Here is a 20,413-nt window from a genome sequence, read left to right on the forward strand (position 1 = left end):
GCATTTCTTACATGACACTTCAGAAGTACTTCATTGGCTGTACAGAACTCTTGGACTTTCTAAAGTGGTGGAAATGCACTATATGAATATTAATAAACTCTAGTTGAGATACAGTTCTTCCCATAGCTTCACATGTTTCTTTAACAATGGGCATTCAAAGACTATTTAAATGTTAGAGTCATTGCAGTCAGATCCAATCTTGTTCCCACCCTACTCTCCCATCCATGGCATCCAGCAGAAATTAGTGAATCATGTATTGATAGATGGAAACTTGGATGATTTATATCATCCATCCCTTCTCCTTCACAGGTCAGTATCAAACCTGTGGAACATCCTGCTCTGTAGAGATCAGTTAGATCTGCATAAATCCAGAGGCCCACTGCAATTTTGTTTTCAAAATGAACTTTCACAAACTCAAAACAAAACAACCCATTGGCACCTGCAAGGTCAGCTTGATTAAAGCTTGCTTGTAAGTCTGTGCTGAAAATAATGATTATCTGTAAAAAGGAAAAATGCAAAGAGATGTGATAAAACAAATAATGTCAGACATGTTGCTTTACTGCAGACTAAATATGCAAACTGCTCAACATGTGTGATTGAGGCTAAGTTGCTGTGGGATGGCAGGTGTTCATTTACAACTTGCTGAGTTGGTCGTTTGTCAAGCAAGCTACAATTTCATCAAATGTACAACAGAGAAACAAGCCATTGAGCCCAGCTGGTCTACACTAGCATTTAGGCACACATGAGCCTCCTTCCCTCTTAGCGTATTCTCCTTTCCTTTTCTCTCTCATGTGTTTATCTGGCTATCCCTTAAATACCCCTATGCAAGTGCAACCCAGACCTTTTCTTTCTGTGACCGCATTGTGAGGCTTGCAAATGTTTGTGACTCCTCTGTCAGACCTGTGTGAGTAGGGGATTGGGGGTGAGTTGGAGGCAGAAGAGGGGTGGAAAGACCTGTGAAAGTGGGGGTGAGAGATCAGAGCCGTACCACAGCCATTGATGCAATTGAACTTCCAATTTCTAAATTTCAGCTCACAACTCCAGCTGAAGTCCTGACCCCATTTTGAGAAGCATTGCTTTATGCAGTTAACATCCTTATAGTAGTGAGCTTAACATTCTCACCACTGTCTGGGCTTGAAGTTACTCCTGACTTCCCTACTGGATTTAGCAGTGACTAACTTGTATATGGCACACAATGTTCAGCCTTGCCCTCAATAAGTGCAAACATCTTTGCTATGTCTATCCTTCAAACGTTTTCACGCTCTCAAAGACTGTTTATATCCCTTCTCCTTCCTACTATCTTGTGTTTTGTTTACTCCTTCTCGTCTACTTTGGCACACTGTCCACTAAATCTGACATGATACAGAGCATTAATTCAGTCACATCTACAGCTACTCTGTGTGATCGTCTCTTTCATGTGAATAGTGACCATTATACAAGGAACTCCCTTCGCTTGGATACAGAACCTCTAAACGTACAAATGAATTGTGTAGGAGTCTTTTGTCACATGAACTGTAGTAACCCCAGTCTTCGTGAGAGACTGATGATCCACCCGAGGTTAGTTGTGGTTTCATGTTTCACAGCATGGTCCAACATCCTCTTTTCTGGTTTGAGGCAGAATAACTCATTAAGAACATACAGAGTAAACTGCTTGCAGAACCACATTCTCAGCAATTGCAGCAGAATTGTGATATGTGTTTTAAGAAATATATTTTTATGTGCCGTGCTTAAGTCGCGGAGTACAGAAATAAGCTCACATTATAAGCAGGCTGGAGCGCCAAGTTACTTTTCCTGTTGGAGCACTTAGGCTTGCCTGCTTTTGTCTGTCAAGATATAATTGAAACCATGTGACATTGAACTTGCTGATGTGGCCAAGTCATCCAAGTACCCACTGCTTGAGGGAACTTGAGTTTTGCTTGGGCTGCGGCTAGATAGACCAGATAACTACAGTTTGCATTTTCAGAAGCAGAGAAACATAAACTGCAGTTGGTCAAAGCAGAGGACGTTGGAGCTTCTCGCTAATGATCCATCTGTCGTCAGTTCTAATGAAAGGTTATCAACCCCAGGTGTTAACTCTGTTCCTCTCTCCGCATTTGCTACCTGTTACCTGATCAACGTTTTCCAGCATTTTCTGAATTTTTAGTTCTTTTGGGTCAACAGAATGCAATTATTTTCCTTTTGCTGAACTTTAGTTAATAAGTCATGAGGACAATTAAATCCTATCTACAAGTAGTTGTCAGCTTTTAAAATAGTTTGAGATTCAGATATTTGCTTGGTTATACAAGAGTTCGTTGCAGTTAGAGAATCCACTGCAATGATACTTTAATGTGAGTAGGATTTAATGGATGGCTAGATGATTGTGAATTGTTCAGGCTTCAGAACATCCTGATTTCAGGAATGGTAAACATTGTTGCCATAATAAAAGATGGTGGGACACCAAAGGAGGACTGTTTTAAAATGTAAGGAAAGCCCTTTCACTGTTTGCATGTTTCTCAGTCACTGATGGAATACTTACTGTCATTTCCTCAGCTATAAGCAAAATAAAATTTTGGATGAATGACAGTATGCAGCTATATCATCTACTTTTCAAAAGATTTGTTGACAGGATGTGGGTGTTGCTGGTTGGGCCAGCATTTGCTGCTAGCCCTAATTATCCTCAAGAATGTAGGCTTGAGCTACTTTCTTGAATTACTGCAATCCTTGGCGTGTAGGGACAGTGGTGCTTGGAAGGGAATTTTAATACTTTTAATAGTGAAAGAACAGCGATCTCGTTCTAGATCGGGATGATGTTTAGTTTGGAGGGGAACCTGTAGGTGGTGTTGTTCCCTTGCATCTGCTACCCTTCTCCTTATGGATAGCAGAGCTCACAGGTTTGGAAGGTGATCATACTGCAGATTTTGAGAGCTCTCTGAAATATTCCATTCTGGGCAATCCCTATTTGTGACCTCCTGTCACTGGTGTGTTCCACAGCCACTGGTCAGGCAGTCCATAGCTGAGGTTGTCGGTTGGCTCACTGAGCTGGTGGATTTGTTTTTGGCCATTTCTGTCTCATCCCAGGACAGAACACAATGCCTCACCGGAGGCTCACTGATGGTGTTGCCCAGCATGCTGACAAAACGTCTGAAAACACACCTGCCAGCTGAGTGAGCAAACCAACAACCTGAGCTTCAAATCCTCTCCAAGTCCATGGCTAATTTCCAGGTGTACAGTGGGGTATACAAAATATTAAGGCCCTGAGGAAGGATGTTTCTCATTCTCCTGACACCACTTGGTCTCCTGTTTCCACTGTGTCAATTCATTCATCGTTTTATTTAGGATTGTGTCGGAAAGAGACTGCGGGATACTTAGCTATTTGTAACTATTACCTTCTCTTGCACATTGTCTGCAAACTATTTACATGACGAGGCTTACATGAATTTTCTAGATTGAACCATCCCCCAGTATTTCGAGCAATCTTGCATCACTGATATGGATTATCATGTTTATATATTTAACCTTAATTAGCCACATCAAATCTTTTTTCAAGTTTCTGATTCTATTCAACACACTACTTGCATTGTCCTACAGTTCGTCAGCTAACTTGCCTGCGTTCTACCCAACACTTCATAAATATTGAGGTTGGTGTGTTAGAGTGAGGGATACTCTGCCTCTGTTTTCATACTGTAATGCCTCACGTCCACTCCATGTTGTAGAATTTCTACTATACCTTGCTGTATTGAGCAGTTTCAGAGAGGAAACTTATTTGATATCGTTGATGCCTCATATAATCAGAATCCTCTGAAATGTCAACATTCTTTGTTGGTTAAGCATTCCAACAAATCTTTCATTCTTGAAAACCGCATTGCAATGGCTTTTCTGATTCCAGCACAAATGATTTTATGCACGCCAGACACCCAATGATTGTCAGAATGTATTAAAATTACAAGATAATGAGAGTAATTCAAAAGTGAAACATTTTTCAGATATATCATTTCAGACATTCTCGAGGATTTATGTATAGAAGCAGGAAAACATTGTTGCAATTGTACAAGGCCCTGATGACAGTTACACCAGGGGTATTGTGTATAGTTTTGGTCTCCTTTCTGAGGAAAGGCATTTTACATATGGAGGGAGGGCAACAAAGATTTACCTGACTGACTGAGAGATTGGATCAGTTAGGACTATAATCAGTGGAGGTTTGGAATAAGGGGGTGGGGGCGGGGGCGGGGGGGGGGGGAGTTAAAATGAAACGTCTAAAATTCTAACAGCACTAGACAGGGTAAATACAGGAAGTTTTTCTTGATGACCTGGGAGTCCAGAACCAGGGTGCCACAGTCTAAGGATACAGGCTAATTCATTTAGAACTGAGATGAGTAGAAATCTTTTCATCCAGAGAGTGGTGAGCCTATGGAATTGTCTGCTGTAGAAAGCAGTTGAGGCCAAAGCATTGATTGTTTTCAAGGAGGAGTTAGATATAGTTCTTCGGGCTAAAGGGATCAACGCGAATAGGGAGAAAATGGGAACAAGGTATTGAGTTGGATGATCAACCGATACCATTTTGAATAGCAGATCAGGCCCGAATGGCCTACTTCTCCTATTTTCTATGTTTTAATGTACATCAGGAATAGGTATGCTTGTGTCACAAGCGATCTCTCCACTAAGCTGTGCAGTCAGCTGAAAGGTGTTGACATAATTCAGTGAGAAATAACCTGTGTGTGAGGTTATCCAAAAGAAAATTAAAGGGACTGGACACTGGAAACAAACAGGCCAAGTGCAACAACTAGATTTTAAGCAAATATTAAAAGGGAACATTAATCATTAACATGTCAATTCCAGAACCTCATAATTACAATTTTTATCTTCCTCTTCGAACCTTACAGTGCTGCTTCTATCAGTCTCTGTAAACTACTCTAACTGCAGCATTTAGACTTTTAGAATCCAGTACGGCCACACACAAGCATATCTTAAAGGAGCCACATGTGTATGCAGCTTTTGGGGCCTGTGCATTAAATGGCCCTGGGATTTTGCTTGGCCATGTACTTATGTCACTCATAAGGCAAGTCTGGTATCTCCCCTGTATTACCACCTTTTCAAGAGCTCCCTAAAAAGCCAGCTCCTTGACTAGGCTTTGTGCCAGAGTCATGTTTGGCAGTGCCTGACTCGGCTGCTGCTACATAGTGTCCCCGTAACATATAGCCAAAAGTTATTAATCTCCACATTAACTGGTTTTTAACTGGAGCATGGTCAGACAGTGTTAGCTGTGGGACAGTATTCTTGCCTCTGATTTGGAAGGTTCTAAGTACAAAGTGGCTGGCTCTTGAGTGACAAGCTGCTTTGTTGGAAGTGCCAAAGTCCCATCTCCAATCTCAGGTCAGTATAAAAGCTCCCATGGCAGCATGTGTAAATGTACAGATAAGTTATTCCTGATGTCTCAGCCAATAATTATCCCACAGTTACCATCAGAAAAACTGGTCAATTGGCCGGTGAAATGTAGTGCAAAGTAGCTGTTGCATTGCCCACATTACAGCAGTGATTGCATTTGGAAAAAAAGTACCTCATTAGCTGTAAAGATGTCCAGTAGTCATGAACAGAACTATATAAGTGCAAGTCATTTTTGCAAATTTGTCATGAATTTTCATTGTCTAATTCTGTATTCTAAAATACCCCTATCTACAGTTGATAAGGCAACTCTGTTCTCCTGTAACCTGGTGAAGGAAGGTACTAGAGAAGTACTAGGATAGTGAAACGTGTTGTTTTATTGTCTCCTCTTCCCTGTTTGTGCAGCTAGTGGAAGTGAAGAGTTGGACTGACATGCGAAGAGAGGTGATGTTACTGACCAATGAGAATACGACAGGGTCACCCCAAGAGGTGTACCAAGCCGTGACAAGAATTGTGTGTGGCCATCCCGAAGGTGGTGGATTAAAGATCAAGTCCCTGAATTGGTATGAGGACAACAACTACAAGTATCTTTTGGGTAGAAATGGCACGGACGATGATGATGCCGCACACTATGACAACTCAACAAGTGAGTATGCACACTTGACTGTTACCATCCAAGTTAAAAATGAAAGGTTAATCTCCTGAATGCTGCTGAGAACAATCCAGAAAAGAAACTGTGGAGACACTTGGGAAAAAAGAAGTGCGTTTATTTCACTTTTGCTTTCAACATTTTTATTTGCTTTTTTTCCTGAAAACTTTGGAGATGGGAGAAAAAAGACTCCATTTGATTGGACAGAATGGTTGAAAATAAGAGTTCATGAGATGAGGCCCCCAGGAATGTCTCCAATCAGAGTTGGTAACAATCATTAGAAAGGGTTGGAAGAGATTGTTTTTTCAGCTGTACATATTTGTCTTTGTAGTATGTTTGTGTACAATGAACAATTCAACATTGGGTAGTGGGCATTACTTATTTGTTTCCATTTCTCCTTTAACACAACACCACTGAATAAGTCGCAGAGAATTTCACTCACTCTACAAGTAGGCTACAATGTAATTTTTAACCATGGAGCACTTTGACATGATACAAATCTAAAGGCAGATCCTGTCCTCCATTTCCTGATAATCTCAGGCCTCTGTATCCTGCCAAACCTCTGTCAGAGGGAAGCAGATTAATGATGGAATTTGTGTTTTTGCAGTGTCCAGATATCAGACTTTTGTTATCTTTTGTTGTATTTAAGGCGTCAAGACAGCTGTGTTGTATAGTAGTTCACAAATGTGTTGGCACATCTGTAAATATGTGCATAATTTTCATGGGATGTTGAATATGAGTGTCCTGGAGACCCATTGTCAATTTGCAGCCTGATTGCTCGTAAAAATTAATGCTTTCCTTGACCAAGCAAAACCACAACTTCTAGAGGGGCAAGTGGGTGATGCTTTGATTGCAGTTATTCTGTACAATCAAGAATCATTTACGTAATAAGTCTTTGCATGGGTTCAGTCCCATAGCCACAACGACTGACAGCTGAGCTGTAGTGATTCAGATGAGATGATAAACTTAGGCCCCCGCTGCTCAACTACCTCAGATGGACCTTAGATATCACCTGCCATTGTTTCCAAGAGGAACAGGAAAGTTCTCCTTCGTGCACTAGCCAAAGGTTATCCCCCAACTGACAAATTATAAATAGCGATGATCTACTTACTATCACAATGCTGTTTCTGGGGTGAAGGGGTGGGGCGGGGGGAGCTTCCTGACTGAGACCTTTTCTAAATTACAAAAGTACTTGACTTTAAAGCATTTGAGATCACACAGGGCACAAAGTTTATTTGAGAAGTCTTTCATCATTTCTTTTCTATTTTGCTCACAAACCTTCAGGGAGGAAATAATTCACTGGAATAGTTTGAGGATCTTTTAATTTAAAATACTATTCTTCTTTCAAGCGCCATACTGCAATGACCTGATGAGGAATTTGGAATCCAATCCCATCTCTAAAATGATCTGGAGGGTAATGAAACCATTGCTGGTTGGTAAAGTGCTGTACACTCCTGATACCCCTGTGACTCGAAGAATTGTTCAGGAGGTAAGTAGGCCAAGATAATCTGGAATGCCTTTTTCCCATTCTACACCTTTGTGTCTTCTGATTTCTTCCTTTGAATTGTACAACCTCTTGCAAACAGAAGGTACAAGATTTCATTTTAGCTCCCTGATAAAATATAAACTCAGTTTTTCCAGGCAACTGTGAGAGACTGATCATGCAGGGACTTGGAATTATTTCCCCATCTGGGATGAAAAGGAAGCTCAGCTGTCACTTTGACGTGATCCATCTTGTTCTCAACAGTCTTACTCATCCTGCATCATTCCTTACTGTGGCAATTTGTCATTTCAACATAATTGTTCTCTTTGGTTTCATGCTTAGGGTGTAGGCAACTTCCTTAAATATATTGACATATTAGGAGTCTAGGAATGGAATCTCATTTAGGGGTGGCAGCTGTGATGATAGAGTTCAGGTATAGATCAGTCATGGTCTAATTAGAAACAGGTCAGAATGGAGGGGCTGAATGGCGTATTCTGTTCCCATGTTATTAATCTGGAAGGGAAGCCCAAAAATCATTAGTTACATTCACTGCCTTCAACTCTGAGGCATCCAGTCACTGGTGTGTGAACTCATAATCTAGGTTGTTATAGCCATTATATCTATCACTGTTACCATTAGGTGAACATCAGCTTAGTTGGCTGGATTGCTGATTTGTGATGCAGAATGACAGCAACACAGTATTCATAAGATTCAATTCCCATACTGACCATTAAGAGACATAGAGTCAGACAGCATGGAAACAGACCCTTCGGTCCAACCAGTCAGTGCCAACCATAATCCTAAACTAAACTAGTTTTACCTGCTTTCATTTGGCCCATATCCCTCCAAACATTTCTTATTCATGCACTGATCCAAATATCTTTTAAATGTTGTAACTGTACCCTCATCCACCATTTCTTCTGTAAGTTCATTCCACACATGAACTACTCTGTGTAAAAAGGAAGTCCCTCATGTCTTTTATAAATCTTTCTCATCTCATCCTAAAAATTTTGCACCCCCCCCCACTCCCAAACTGCTTTGTTCCAGTGAATAGATATCACTTCTTGCCTGAGGTGTGGTAACCCTCAGGTTAAACCACCACCCATCATGTCTCTCTGTAGTGAGAGTGCAGTCCTATGGTCCTGTGGAACTGCAGTGACTATAACTTTACATGTCTTTTTTTTAATGTATGTTGTTCTCTCCTTGTAGATTTTTCCATTAAAGTCCTGCAGTTTTTATTCATATCTCTGGCTCTGTTTTCAGGACAATTATTATAGATATATATATTTTTAAAAATCAATCAACCTGATCTCTTCCCATTCTGCCAGCTGCAGTTGTATCTCAATTGTTTTGCTTATTTCAGGTTAATGAGACCTTTCAAGAGCTGAGTGTCTTCAAAGAGATTGGAGAGATGTGGAAAGAGATTGGACCAAAGGTCTGGGAGTTTATGGAAAGAAGTCAGGCAATGGATTTGATTCGAGTAAGTACATTGGTGGTTTGGTTAAACCTTAATTTCCAACCAGTTGTCATTATATCGCACATTGTTGATTAATTTTGCAACGAGCTGACAAAATCAGTCTGTGCCACAACAATGTAGCCCCACTAGTCTAATTACTCACCCCTCTTTAATGTTGAGTGTAAACAGAATTGACTATGTTTCTATTGACAGTCTTTCTCCACTCCATTGTTGGGGTTTTCCCTCTTTCCTCTTCAGGGACAAGTACCTGATGGAATCCAACTCTGCCCGCACTCTGCAGTCATCCTCACTCTTCTATAATAAAGATTCTTTGATTTGCAATTTGTACTTTTCACAGAAAAATTAGTTCCTGGGACTGAAGCTAGGAGGGAAATGTCTACAATCTATTTCTTATAGACAAGAAAAAACAAGTAAATAGCAAGATTATCTATCAGACAGTATGAGACTACAATAGGTCTGTGAAGCTTGTCTTTATAATTCCTAAATGAATCAGTGTTTTGCTATTAACATTAATGATTAGAAGTATGAAACAAATAAACGTGTTAGTTTTCTGATACTGCAGTCAGTAGTACAAAAGTACACATTCACTCAGCACTCAGTGGTGGCAATATTAGGCAATCAGTGAACACGTTGGAACTTTGGTTTTATTATCTAATGGCTGCCAGCTGGATAAGATTCTACTCATTCAACATTTGGAACCCAGAAAACATGATGCAATGCTCCCTGTTCAGAAATTGAACATTCAGTACATGTTTAATTTTAACAATTTGTACAATTTCCTCAGTTGCAAAATGAAAGTGTTCTTGACTGCCATGAACTGAGAGATGTAGCTGATCGCGCAGGAAGTTAGACTGTGAACTTGATGTCTCACTTGCAAGTAGATTTATTATTGTTTCATTATTAACCAACACAACCAGTGGACCATTTTCTCGTTGAGGTCTTCATTACGAAGCACATGTAAAATATGAACAGAATACTGAATCAGAAATGGATAACATTTCAATCATGAAGCCAATCATTCAGTGTTTTTGGAGAGAAAAGTTTATTTTTCGTTGGTGGATTATTTGTCATGAAACCCCCATGTCAGAAGGGGCCGGGCAGGGGGGGGGAGGGGGGGAGTGGTGGATGTGGAAGGAGGCAATTGGCGGATTTACATTGCTCCAATCTACATAGAAAGCAATAATTTTTAAAATGAGTGAAGGATTTCCCAATGACAGAAAAATGTAGCAGGCCAACATTTCATATCTTTGGGAATTTTACTGTAAGCAACACACTAAAATTACTACTGACAGTTTATATTAATAAATTAATATATAAGATATGGAAAAAGTACTTCACCATTAATAATCACACAAAACCCAAAACACTTGATGATTCAATTTACGAAGCACTATGCTCCCAGCAGGTATGTAATCTTGAAGCTTAAGTTCCAAAGTCCTTGCAACTTTTCAGCAGGCTCCCTTCTCCCTGCCACAGCTTCTTTTTTTCCAGTGCCCTTTGAAAACTGTTCCATTTATTCTTCTAAATCTACACAAACTGGCCTCCAGCATCAAGGTACCCTCTAACGGTTCCTTTTTCATTAAATAGAGTCATACAGCACGGAAACAGACCCTTCAGACCAACCAGTCCATGTCGAATATAATCCCCAACTAAACCAGTCCCAGCTGCCTGCTCCTGGCCCATATACCTCCAAATCATTCCTATTCATGTACTTACCAAATGTCTTTTAAACATTGTAATTGTACCCACATCCACCAGTTCCTCAGGAGCCACACTTCGTGTAAAACAATTTGCCCCTCATGTCTTTTTTAAATCTCTCTCCTTTCACCTTAACAATGTGCCCCCTACTCTTGAAATTCCCCGATCTAGGAAAAAGACAGCTACCATTAACTCTATCTATACCCTTCATTGTTTTATAAACTTCTGTCAGGCCACTTCTCAACCTCCTGTGCTCCACTAGTCTCTCATTGAACAGAGAACTAGTTCTCACCAGCATTCCTGGTTGGCAGCTAACACAAAGTACAGTCTTTTTCACCACTTCTCACAGCGGTAATGTTTCTGTCTTCCTCTCTGCTTCTGTGTCTGGAAAATCAGCTGCATCAAGATGTACAACCTGTCACTTAATTTTCTTTAGAATTCAGTAACAGGTCAAAGGAGCCTGTCTGCAGGCAGAATTTACTAGATCATCACCTCCCTTTGCCGAGCACTCAATTAAAATTAGGGGAGGCAATTCAAATCTAGGGGTTTTATATTGTCTTCCATTCATAATACCATGGAATTTAGAAGGTTACAGAACAGTTTGGTCATCATGTTGGTACCTCTCTTTGCTAAAGCAATCCAAATCTGACCCCACTACCTCACTGTCACCTTATAATCTTGAATTGGCTTTGGCTTCAAATAAATAGGAGGTTCAACACCCAATGCACATATACATTCCTGCATCTCACCTATGACCACTCTGCCTGCTCATTCCCCAAAAAGCAGCAAATGTAAACCATCTCAATGTACGTTAATACATACTCATTTTTGGATAACAATATTTTCATGAGCTAATAATTATGGCTCACTTTAATTATCTGCATTAATTTATTTTTCACAAATTAAGTTCCATTTGCAGCCCTTTCTGACTCCTCTCACCAGAATGGATTTGAGGCTGTTAGTTTTACTCGGAGACAGACAGAATGAGTGTGATCAAATTGAGACAAATGCGAAATCTAGCTTTCTACTGGGGAAAAAAAAACACATTTCTTAGTTACATTCACCTGAATTTGTACTACCATTTCGTTACTCAAAATTATAGTTGAGTTAGTAGGTACATTAATTGTGGGCTGTCTGCAAAGAACATGGGATGGCATTTACCAATTGTCTTATTGGTGGGGAATGTTTACTTTATTTTGTACTTGGTGCTTTAGTTATTCTTGAATGACTTTGCATGAATAGCATTGCCCTCTGGTGGGAGATGCAGGTATAATGTAATGCGGTAAATTCCTTGCTCAGGTTGTCGTGTTCCTGAAATTGTTTCCATTGAAACAATGTTGAGTAAATCAAATTTTCACATTTCAACCAACATTACAGTTAGAACCAATAAGATCTGTAGGATCTTTCACGTCAAAAGAAGGATATTAAAAGCTTATACTCTGTAAGTTTAAAAGTGGGACATTGATAAATTATCAAATATTGAAAAGAAGATAACTTAAGTGTAAAATAAAGAACAAAAATGCTAATCCTGTTTTATGTACTTGCCTCCTACTTGTTGCGTCTCTTGCTGTCTGAACCTCCCATTGGCCAGACCACTCATGCCCCATTTTTCCTGGATGCTGTTGACCCTCTTGCTGTCCAACACTTCAACTCCTGATACCACCTCACCCCCACCACCACTGGCTAACCCTCCCACTTGCCATGACCTTCTATCCAACTCATGCTGTGAGGGAGGGTTCTGAACATGAGTGGCGAGAACCAGGAAGCAACTTATGGAATGAGGGCTGCTTTGAGTTCGAGGATTGTGGAGGTAACCTGAAAACAGGAGGGTTAGTAAATTGGGGGAGTGGGAGCATCGGAGACCAGGAGGAGGGGTCATCCAGAGGAAGGATCAATGAGCTGGGAGTTGGGGTGCAGGTGTGGGTTAGAAAGTGAGAGAGACCATTCTGAAATGGCACTGATTAGGTCAAGGAAACCAACATGGCATCTGCCATGGAACAGTGTTAAAGTGAATGAATATTGACCCCGTTTTAAATTGACACGATTTAAAATGGTGCAAATTAAAGTGAAGGCTTATTGAAAATTAAATAGCTCTTTAATCTGTCAAATAAAACCTAACCATGGTCAATATTTCCTACATAGCTGGTTGACTCTTCTAATTGGCCAATGTGTGTATCTGTTCAAATTGTATTTGGTGAAATCGTTGCTATTTTTATAAAAAGAATTCAACCTCAAGCCTGTTCAACATTCAATTAATTTATGTCAGATACATAACTTGTATTTCTTCATCTTGGTTCCGAACCCTTAATATCTGTAGTTTTTTCTAGCCTCAAGTTAAAGTAGATTCATGATAGGATAAGGACAGCATCCTTTCTCATTAATATGATCATGCTTGATTGAACACTTAAATGGTGTTTACCACACTGTTTCCTTAATCCTTTATGCAATCGGTAATCAGAAATTTATCTGTCTGTACTCTAATGACACACAAAGAATGAACTTCCCCAATCCTGTGAGTTAGAGAATTCTGGAGATTCACAACCCCCCCAGTAAAAGAATTTCTCCTCATTTTGCTCCTAAATGGCATCCCTCTTATTTTAAAATTGTGTGTCCGGTTCTAGATTCTCCAATCAGGGAAACATCTTACCAGCATCTGCCCTGTCGATTCTTTTAAATATTTTGTAGGTTTCATTGAGATCATGTCTTATTCTTCAAAATTCTGGAGAATACTGGAGCCTAATTTGCTCCATCTCATTTTATTGCACAATTCTGCTATTCTGGGAACAATTCTGGTGATTGTTCTTTGCACTCTCTCTGTGGCATTAATTTTTTTTTCTGAGCTAAGGAGATGCAAACTGTGCACAATACTTCAGATGTGATCTAACCAAGCCCCTATGGAATTGAAACAAGACTTCATTACTCCTATTCTCAAATTCTCTTATGGTAAAGGCCACAATTCTGTTAACCTTCCTGATAGTTTCTTGTGCCTACATGTTAGCCTTAAGTGATTTAAAAACAAGGACACTGAGATTCCTTTGTACATATCATTTCCTAACCTCTCACCGAGGGTTTTAAGGAGGACGCAGTACTAAGATTTTGAATTGCTCTGACTAGGAAGGTCTCAAGTTTGATCATTCGGTTGGTCGATCTCCTCTATGTTTGTGGGAATGGGCAATGCAGTCCACCTCATATTGGAATCATAGAAGCCCTGCAATGTAAAAGCAAGCCATTTGGCCCAACAAATCCACACTGACCCTCCGAATATCATTCCACCCAGACCCATTCCCCTACCCTGCCTCTGTAAGCCTGCATTTCCCATGGTTAATCCACCTAGCCTGTATGACCCTGGATATTATGGGTAATTTAGTATGGCCAATCCATCCAACCTACACATAGAGTCATACTCATATATAGCACGGAAACAGACCATATGGTCCGAATCATCCATGCCAACCAGATATCCTAACCTCATCTAATCCTATACGCCAGCATTTGGCCCATATTCCTCTCAATGCTTCCTATTCATATACTCATTTAGATGCCTTTTAAATGTTGTAATTGTACCAGCTTACCACTTCCTCTGGCAGCTCATTCCATACATGCACCACACGCTACGTGGATAGGTTGCTCCTTAGGTCCCTTTTAAATCTTTCCCCTCTCACCTTGAACCTCTAGTTTTGGACTTTCCCCACCCCAGGGAGAAGATCTTGTCTATTTACCCTATCCATGCTCCTCATGATTTCATAAAACTCTATAAGGTCTCCCCTCAGCCTCCAACACTCCAGGGAAAATAGCCCAGACTATTCAGCCTTTCCCTGTAGCTTGAACCTCCAGCCTGGCAATATCATTGTAAATCTTTTCTGAACTCCTTCAAGTTTCACAACATCCTCCCTATGGTAGGGAGACCAAAATTGAACACAGTATTCCAAAAGCAGCCTATGCAATGTCTTGCACAACCACAACATGACCTCCAAACTCCTGTACTCAATGCACTGACCAATAAAGGCAAGCATACCAAACACATTCTTCACTACCCTATCTACCTGTGGCTCCACTTTCACAGAACTATGAATCTGCACTCCAAGGTCTTTTTGTTCAGTAACACTCCCTAGGACCTTACCATGAAGTGTATAAGTCCTGCCCTGAATTTGCCTTTCCAGCAATGCAGCATCTCATGTTTAACTAAATTAATCTCCATCTGCCAATCCTTTGGACTGTGGGAGGAAACCGGAACAACCAGAGGAAACCCATGCAGACACGACGAGAATGTACAAACTCCACACAGACAGTCACCCGAGGCTGAAATTGAACATGGGTCCCTGGTGCAGTGAGGCAGCAGTGCTAACCAGTGAGCCACCGTGTTCTGAAGATAATCAGAGAAAAGTATCCAGAATGTGCTGTAAAATAGATTTGTTCAGACCATTGGACCAGCATGCGATTGTTCCTGCAGTACAGCAGCACTGCATGAGATGAGTATGAAGAATAGATGTGCACCCCCCCAGGCCATTAATGCACTGTAGACTTGATGTCACCATATGACGGCAGCATAGATATATATTCTGGCTGTTGACTATTGGGATGATATTAATTGTCTACAATTTCTAATCTCTGCAGAGCCTGCTAAAGAAGCATGTTACGGCAAAGTACATTGATTCAAAGCTAGACGGAACCTCTTGGTCAGCCGCTGACCTCTCCAAGTTTCTTGCCAAATACCCAGAAGAGGTTCAACATCCAAACGGGTCCACGTACACCTGGAGAGAGGTTTACAATGAGACCGAACAGGCAATTCACAAAATATCACTCGCTATGGAGGTCAGTATTAAATAACTTCACTGTGGTCACACAAGTCATTTGTCCTATTTGTTAGAAACTTGCCTTACAGCACATAGCAATAGGTTAGTATTGTCAGTTTTGTGGGTCAATAATCTGTCTCCCTGGCAAGAGGTAGGGGTTTGCTTGGCAGTCAACCTTTAAGAGCCTTCAAGGTTCATTCCATGAAGAGTGAGGCTTTCCTCACTGGAGTACCTTTCTCGAGGAAAGCGAAGGGCTCAACAGTGAATCAAAAGAGGCTTTTAAGATTCCAAAATCGTAAGGGGACCCATGTAAGAGGATCCAAATTAAGTGCATGTATTATAAGATAATCTCAAAAATAAGCCCCTGGAGAATTCTGGAGCGGCCTCTCTTCACAACTTGAATGCAGAACTCTTCACCGGGTCAGCATTTCAAGGGAAGCCAGGTATGTACACGAGGGAGAAAAGAGTAGAAGATTATGCTGACAGGTTTAGAGGGGGAAAGATGTGAGGAAGCTAATGTGGAAATCACCTGACAAGAAAGGCTGGGCTGATTGGTCTTTTCTGTACTATTTAATTCTAGGTGCACATCTAAGAATCAAATTTTCAAATGTCTGGGTTCTGACCAATATTTTTAGTAGGTCTAGACAAAGTTTAAGATGATTATAAAAGATTATAACAAACCAACAGGGATAGTATAAGGGACACAATTGATGACTTCAGAAAAGAATCATGTGGGCATTTGTCATCAAGGTTGCTATTCAGAGAGGTGACAGGGACTCAATGGGCTGAATGACCTCTTTGTGCGCTGTGATGACTCTGTGACTCTTATGATTAGTGGCATCATCTTGGCTGACCATGCTGGACGATATTATTATGCATTATTGATTGTAACTTTTTTTTTAATCCAAGTGCGTAAAGTGGGATAAATTAGAGGCTGTGTCCACTGAGGAGAAACTGATAAACAAATCAATGGAGCTGCTGGATGAAAGGAAATTCTGGGCGGGAATTGTCTTCCTGGACTTTGATTCAAACAGTACAAAACCAACAGAGCACGTCAAGTACAAAATTCGGATGGATATAGACAACGTGGAGAGAACAAACAAGATCATGGACGGGTAATAGAAATAGCAAGATATTAAAACCTGCAGTTGTTTAGGCGTAGCAGAGTGTGTATGAATGACTATGCTCATTGCTTTACCAAAAGCTATGCTCAGAGTTACACTTTGCTCTATTTTGGGCCATTCCTAAAGGTATTGGGATCCTGGACCTCGTGCTGACCCATTTGAAGACCTCCGTTATATTTGGGGTGGCTTCTCGTACCTCCAGGATATAATAGAGCATGCAATCATCCGCACCGTGACCGGGAGGAAGGAGAAAACTGGCGTGTACATTCAGCAAATGCCATACCCCTGCTACGTGGATGATCTGTAAGTTTCAAGACCTCAACCTACGCAGATACTTTTATTTTCATCCAGATCTCCCACCATAGCCACTGCCCTTGCTGAAAGAGGGATGAGGCAACCTAATCTGATACTCCACTTAAGATCATCTGTGCTCCCATATTCTGTCTTGCAGCAAGTTCCCATCCTCTATCAGCCCTGTGCTCACTGATCTACACTGGCTTCTGGTTAAGCAATGCCCTGATTTTAAAATTCTAATCCTTATTTCAGCAACTTGACCTCCTCTACCCCAGCTATGATCCACGATACCCACATTCTCCCACTTAAGGTCTCTCTGTATCTCAAATTTTGGTCTCTCCAGTATTAAATGTTGTGCCTCAGAAGTCCTAAGGCTCTAAGGTCTAAAATTGCTTCTTTCTACCACATCTTGCTTCTTTAGGTAATTCGTTACAATCTTTGACTTGGATCAAGTTTTTGATTCTGTTTTACCCAATCGAACCCTGTTAGTAAAACACATGTATATGTTGGAGGCAATGAGAAAAACTCACAACTCTAGATGTATGCACATTAAGCCCATAAAGTATACAAACCTCTGAACCTGAGGCTCACATGAATAGTTTGAAGTTTTCGTTGCTTTCATCTGATTTAGCAGACCAAAATGAAATGTTGTGTCCATGGTTGAAGAGTCAAAACAAACAAATAAACAAATGATATCTTTCTGTTCCTAAGATTTCTTCGTGTTCTGAGCCAGTCACTACCTCTTTTCACCACTCTGGCCTGGATCTACTCTGTCGCTGTGATAATTAAAGGGATAGTATATGAGAAAGAAGCACGCCTTAAGGAGACCATGAGGATTATGGGTCTGAGTAGTGGCACACTGTGGTTTAGCTGGTTCATCAGCAGTTTAATCCCTCTTCTCGTCAGTGCTGCCTTGCTGGTGGTAATTCTAAAGGTAAGTGGCTCTCTTCTGAATTGTCATTAAAGTGGCCCTTTGTCACCTACAGCTATACTTTCCCCACTCTAAAGGTTTCTGCAATTCCACTAGTGTCAGTAAACATTTGCAAGACATTGATAATAATAATGGGGATTAATGTCCCTGATGCTCTGTCTGTTCTGTCATGATCTTAGCAATATTCACATTTAGCCTGTAAAGGTGCATTTTTCCAATTGATGCTGAAGAGATAGTTGATGGACTGGAAGTGTTCCTAAGGCATTACTGAAAATTATTTGGGGAAAGAAAAAAACACAGATTGTCTGTGTCTAATCCAAGTACATGGCAAATTCTTCAACAATTTTTTGTAACTGCACACAGGATCCAGGTGGGAAGCAATTTTATAGGAAGGCACAAAATAATTGAAAATGTAAGAACATAAGAAATAGGAACAAGACAGCTCATCAACTGTGATGTATCATTCAATAAGATTATAGCTGATCTGATTGTGGCTTTAACTCTATTCCTGTCTGTTCCTCATCCAATGTGAACTTTAACTCCATCAGTGAAAATAAATGCAAAATATTTATGACCTCAGAATGCTCTGAAGTGCTTTACAACCATTACCCTAGCCCTAAACCTGACCCTAACAGCCAATTAAATTCTTTTGAGCAGTGCCCATAATGAATTTTTGGAAATGTGTAGCCATTTTGCATACAGGAGAGGTCAGTTAAGAAATTTGATAATGGCCAGATAATTTTTTTTAATGTTGGTTGAAGGAAAAAAAATGGCGTGGACATCTTCTATACCTCTTTGAAATAATGTTAGAAAGCTTTTGCATCCAGTTTAAAATCTCTCATGGGCTCTGGCACCTCTGGAAGTGCAGCACTTCCTTGACACTGCACTGAAGTGTCAGATGAGGTTTTGTGTTTTCGCCTTTAGATTTGAAAAAGGCATCACTTTCAGACTCAGGCGAGAGCACTGTCACAAGGGTGCTACCAAAAAGACCCAGTTGATTTTGTATTTTAATGTAAAGATGACTCCGCTGATGTTTGCTTCAGTGATTTAGTACATTTGTCTCATATCTCTGCCACCTATGTTTCTGTCAGATCCTAACTTAAAATCATACAAATTTGCAGTTTAAGCAAATGTATGTGTCTTTTAAACCTGCAATCAGTTTGAGCTGGGGCTAGCCTTCATTACATGTGAAATGATGTAGACTTCACTTCAGTATTATATGGAACTTAGTTTCACCACAGCCAAAGTTCTAATTTAGATTTGTTGGATTAATGCTTCTCTAAACTTGGTTTAATTTGAATTTGATGATGGTTTTTCTCCCTTGTCCTTTCAGGAAGGAAACATATTGCCTTACAGCAACCCCATTGCTGTCTTCACATTCCTTGCGGTTTTTGGTGTGGTCACCATCTTGCAATGCTTTTTGATCAGCACCATGTTTTCAAAGGCTAACCTAGCAGCAGCCTGTGGAGGGATTATCTACTTTACCCTGTACCTTCCTTATGTCCTCTGTATGGCTTGGCAGGAGTATACGACCTACTCAATCAAAATCATTGCCGTAAGTAGAACACTTAGCACCTTAACTGCATAACTTGGTTATGAAGTCTTTTGTTTCTTGAGTCCCTGGGTAATAATTTTCCAACTTGCTCACTCCAGTTCCTGCATCAAGTACTCCCTAATTGGGAAAAGCAAGGGCCAAGTGCAGAGTAATGTTCCACAACTTTGCACCAACTACTACAGTTGAGTTTGGGGCAGTGCCCACTGTTAAATTCTGCATCCCCATGCTGCCTTTGTCCAAAATAGTGCAGTTAGCCTCATTGAAAAATAGACTGTGCAGATATGATAAATTATTATGAGCCTACTGTTTTTACTGATGTGCAGCGTGTTACTTCATGAGAGGACACCCATGAAATCTTATTTTTCCTTTCATGTGAATCTATCTTTCTTGAACGTATTAACACAAAGCTAATTTTCTTTATGGCATTACTTGGCTCGTCAATATAATGTCACCAATCCATGACCATATTGCACACTATGCACAGCTGCAATACCTTATATCTTTTCTTTGCTCAGCCCAAACATTTTTTATTATTCATAAAACAATATATAAAGGACTATGCTGAACTAAACATGAAAAGGACTTGACGGTATATTATGTCTTTCTGATTTTAAAATGTTCCACAATGCTTCACAGCCAATGAAATAGATTTTGAAGCACAGTTGTTTCTACACTGTAGGAAATGTGCCTACCTGGTTTGCTCATGGCAAATGCCAACAGACAGCACTGAGAATGCTGTCTAGACAACTTGTCTCTTGTTAATATTGTCAATATTTATCCTTCAACCAAGAAGATATTTTATGTTCTTCTGAGAGGGTAAATAAGACCTCACTTTAAGTTCTCATCTTCACATTTCTAATAATGTGGCACTTCCACAGCACATGACTACGTTGAAATGCTGGTTTCAAGCTATGTGCTCAAGTTGCTGCAATGTGCTTGAATATGTGACCTTCACACTGTATTTTTGAGCTTCTCCTAGGGATTGTAATTGTATTCAGGGGACATGCGATTCAGAATAATGCAGGAAATCCTGACATTTCCATGGCAAACA

The 20,413-nt window shown here is 40.3% G+C and overlaps 1 protein-coding gene across 3 annotated transcripts in view; it reads left to right on the plus strand.

Moving 5' to 3' along the window:
- The window catches only part of LOC140488063 (phospholipid-transporting ATPase ABCA1-like), a 144,432-nt gene that overhangs the window by 67,081 nt on the left and 56,938 nt on the right, over positions 1–20,413 (plus strand). For all 3 annotated transcript variants that reach the window (XM_072587746.1, XM_072587737.1, XM_072587756.1), the window contains 8 exons: positions 5,764–6,004; positions 7,357–7,496; positions 8,854–8,970; positions 15,280–15,477; positions 16,368–16,573; positions 16,709–16,885; positions 17,588–17,810; positions 19,141–19,362. In XM_072587746.1, coding sequence (XP_072443847.1) covers positions 5,764–6,004; positions 7,357–7,496; positions 8,854–8,970; positions 15,280–15,477; positions 16,368–16,573; positions 16,709–16,885; positions 17,588–17,810; positions 19,141–19,362 — 1,524 coding nt within the window. The remainder of the gene's footprint in view (positions 1–5,763; positions 6,005–7,356; positions 7,497–8,853; positions 8,971–15,279; positions 15,478–16,367; positions 16,574–16,708; positions 16,886–17,587; positions 17,811–19,140; positions 19,363–20,413) is intronic.

The sequence above is a fragment of the Chiloscyllium punctatum genome, chromosome 2 (assembly GCF_047496795.1).
Source record: "Chiloscyllium punctatum isolate Juve2018m chromosome 2, sChiPun1.3, whole genome shotgun sequence".
Taxonomy (NCBI): domain Eukaryota; kingdom Metazoa; phylum Chordata; class Chondrichthyes; order Orectolobiformes; family Hemiscylliidae; genus Chiloscyllium; species Chiloscyllium punctatum.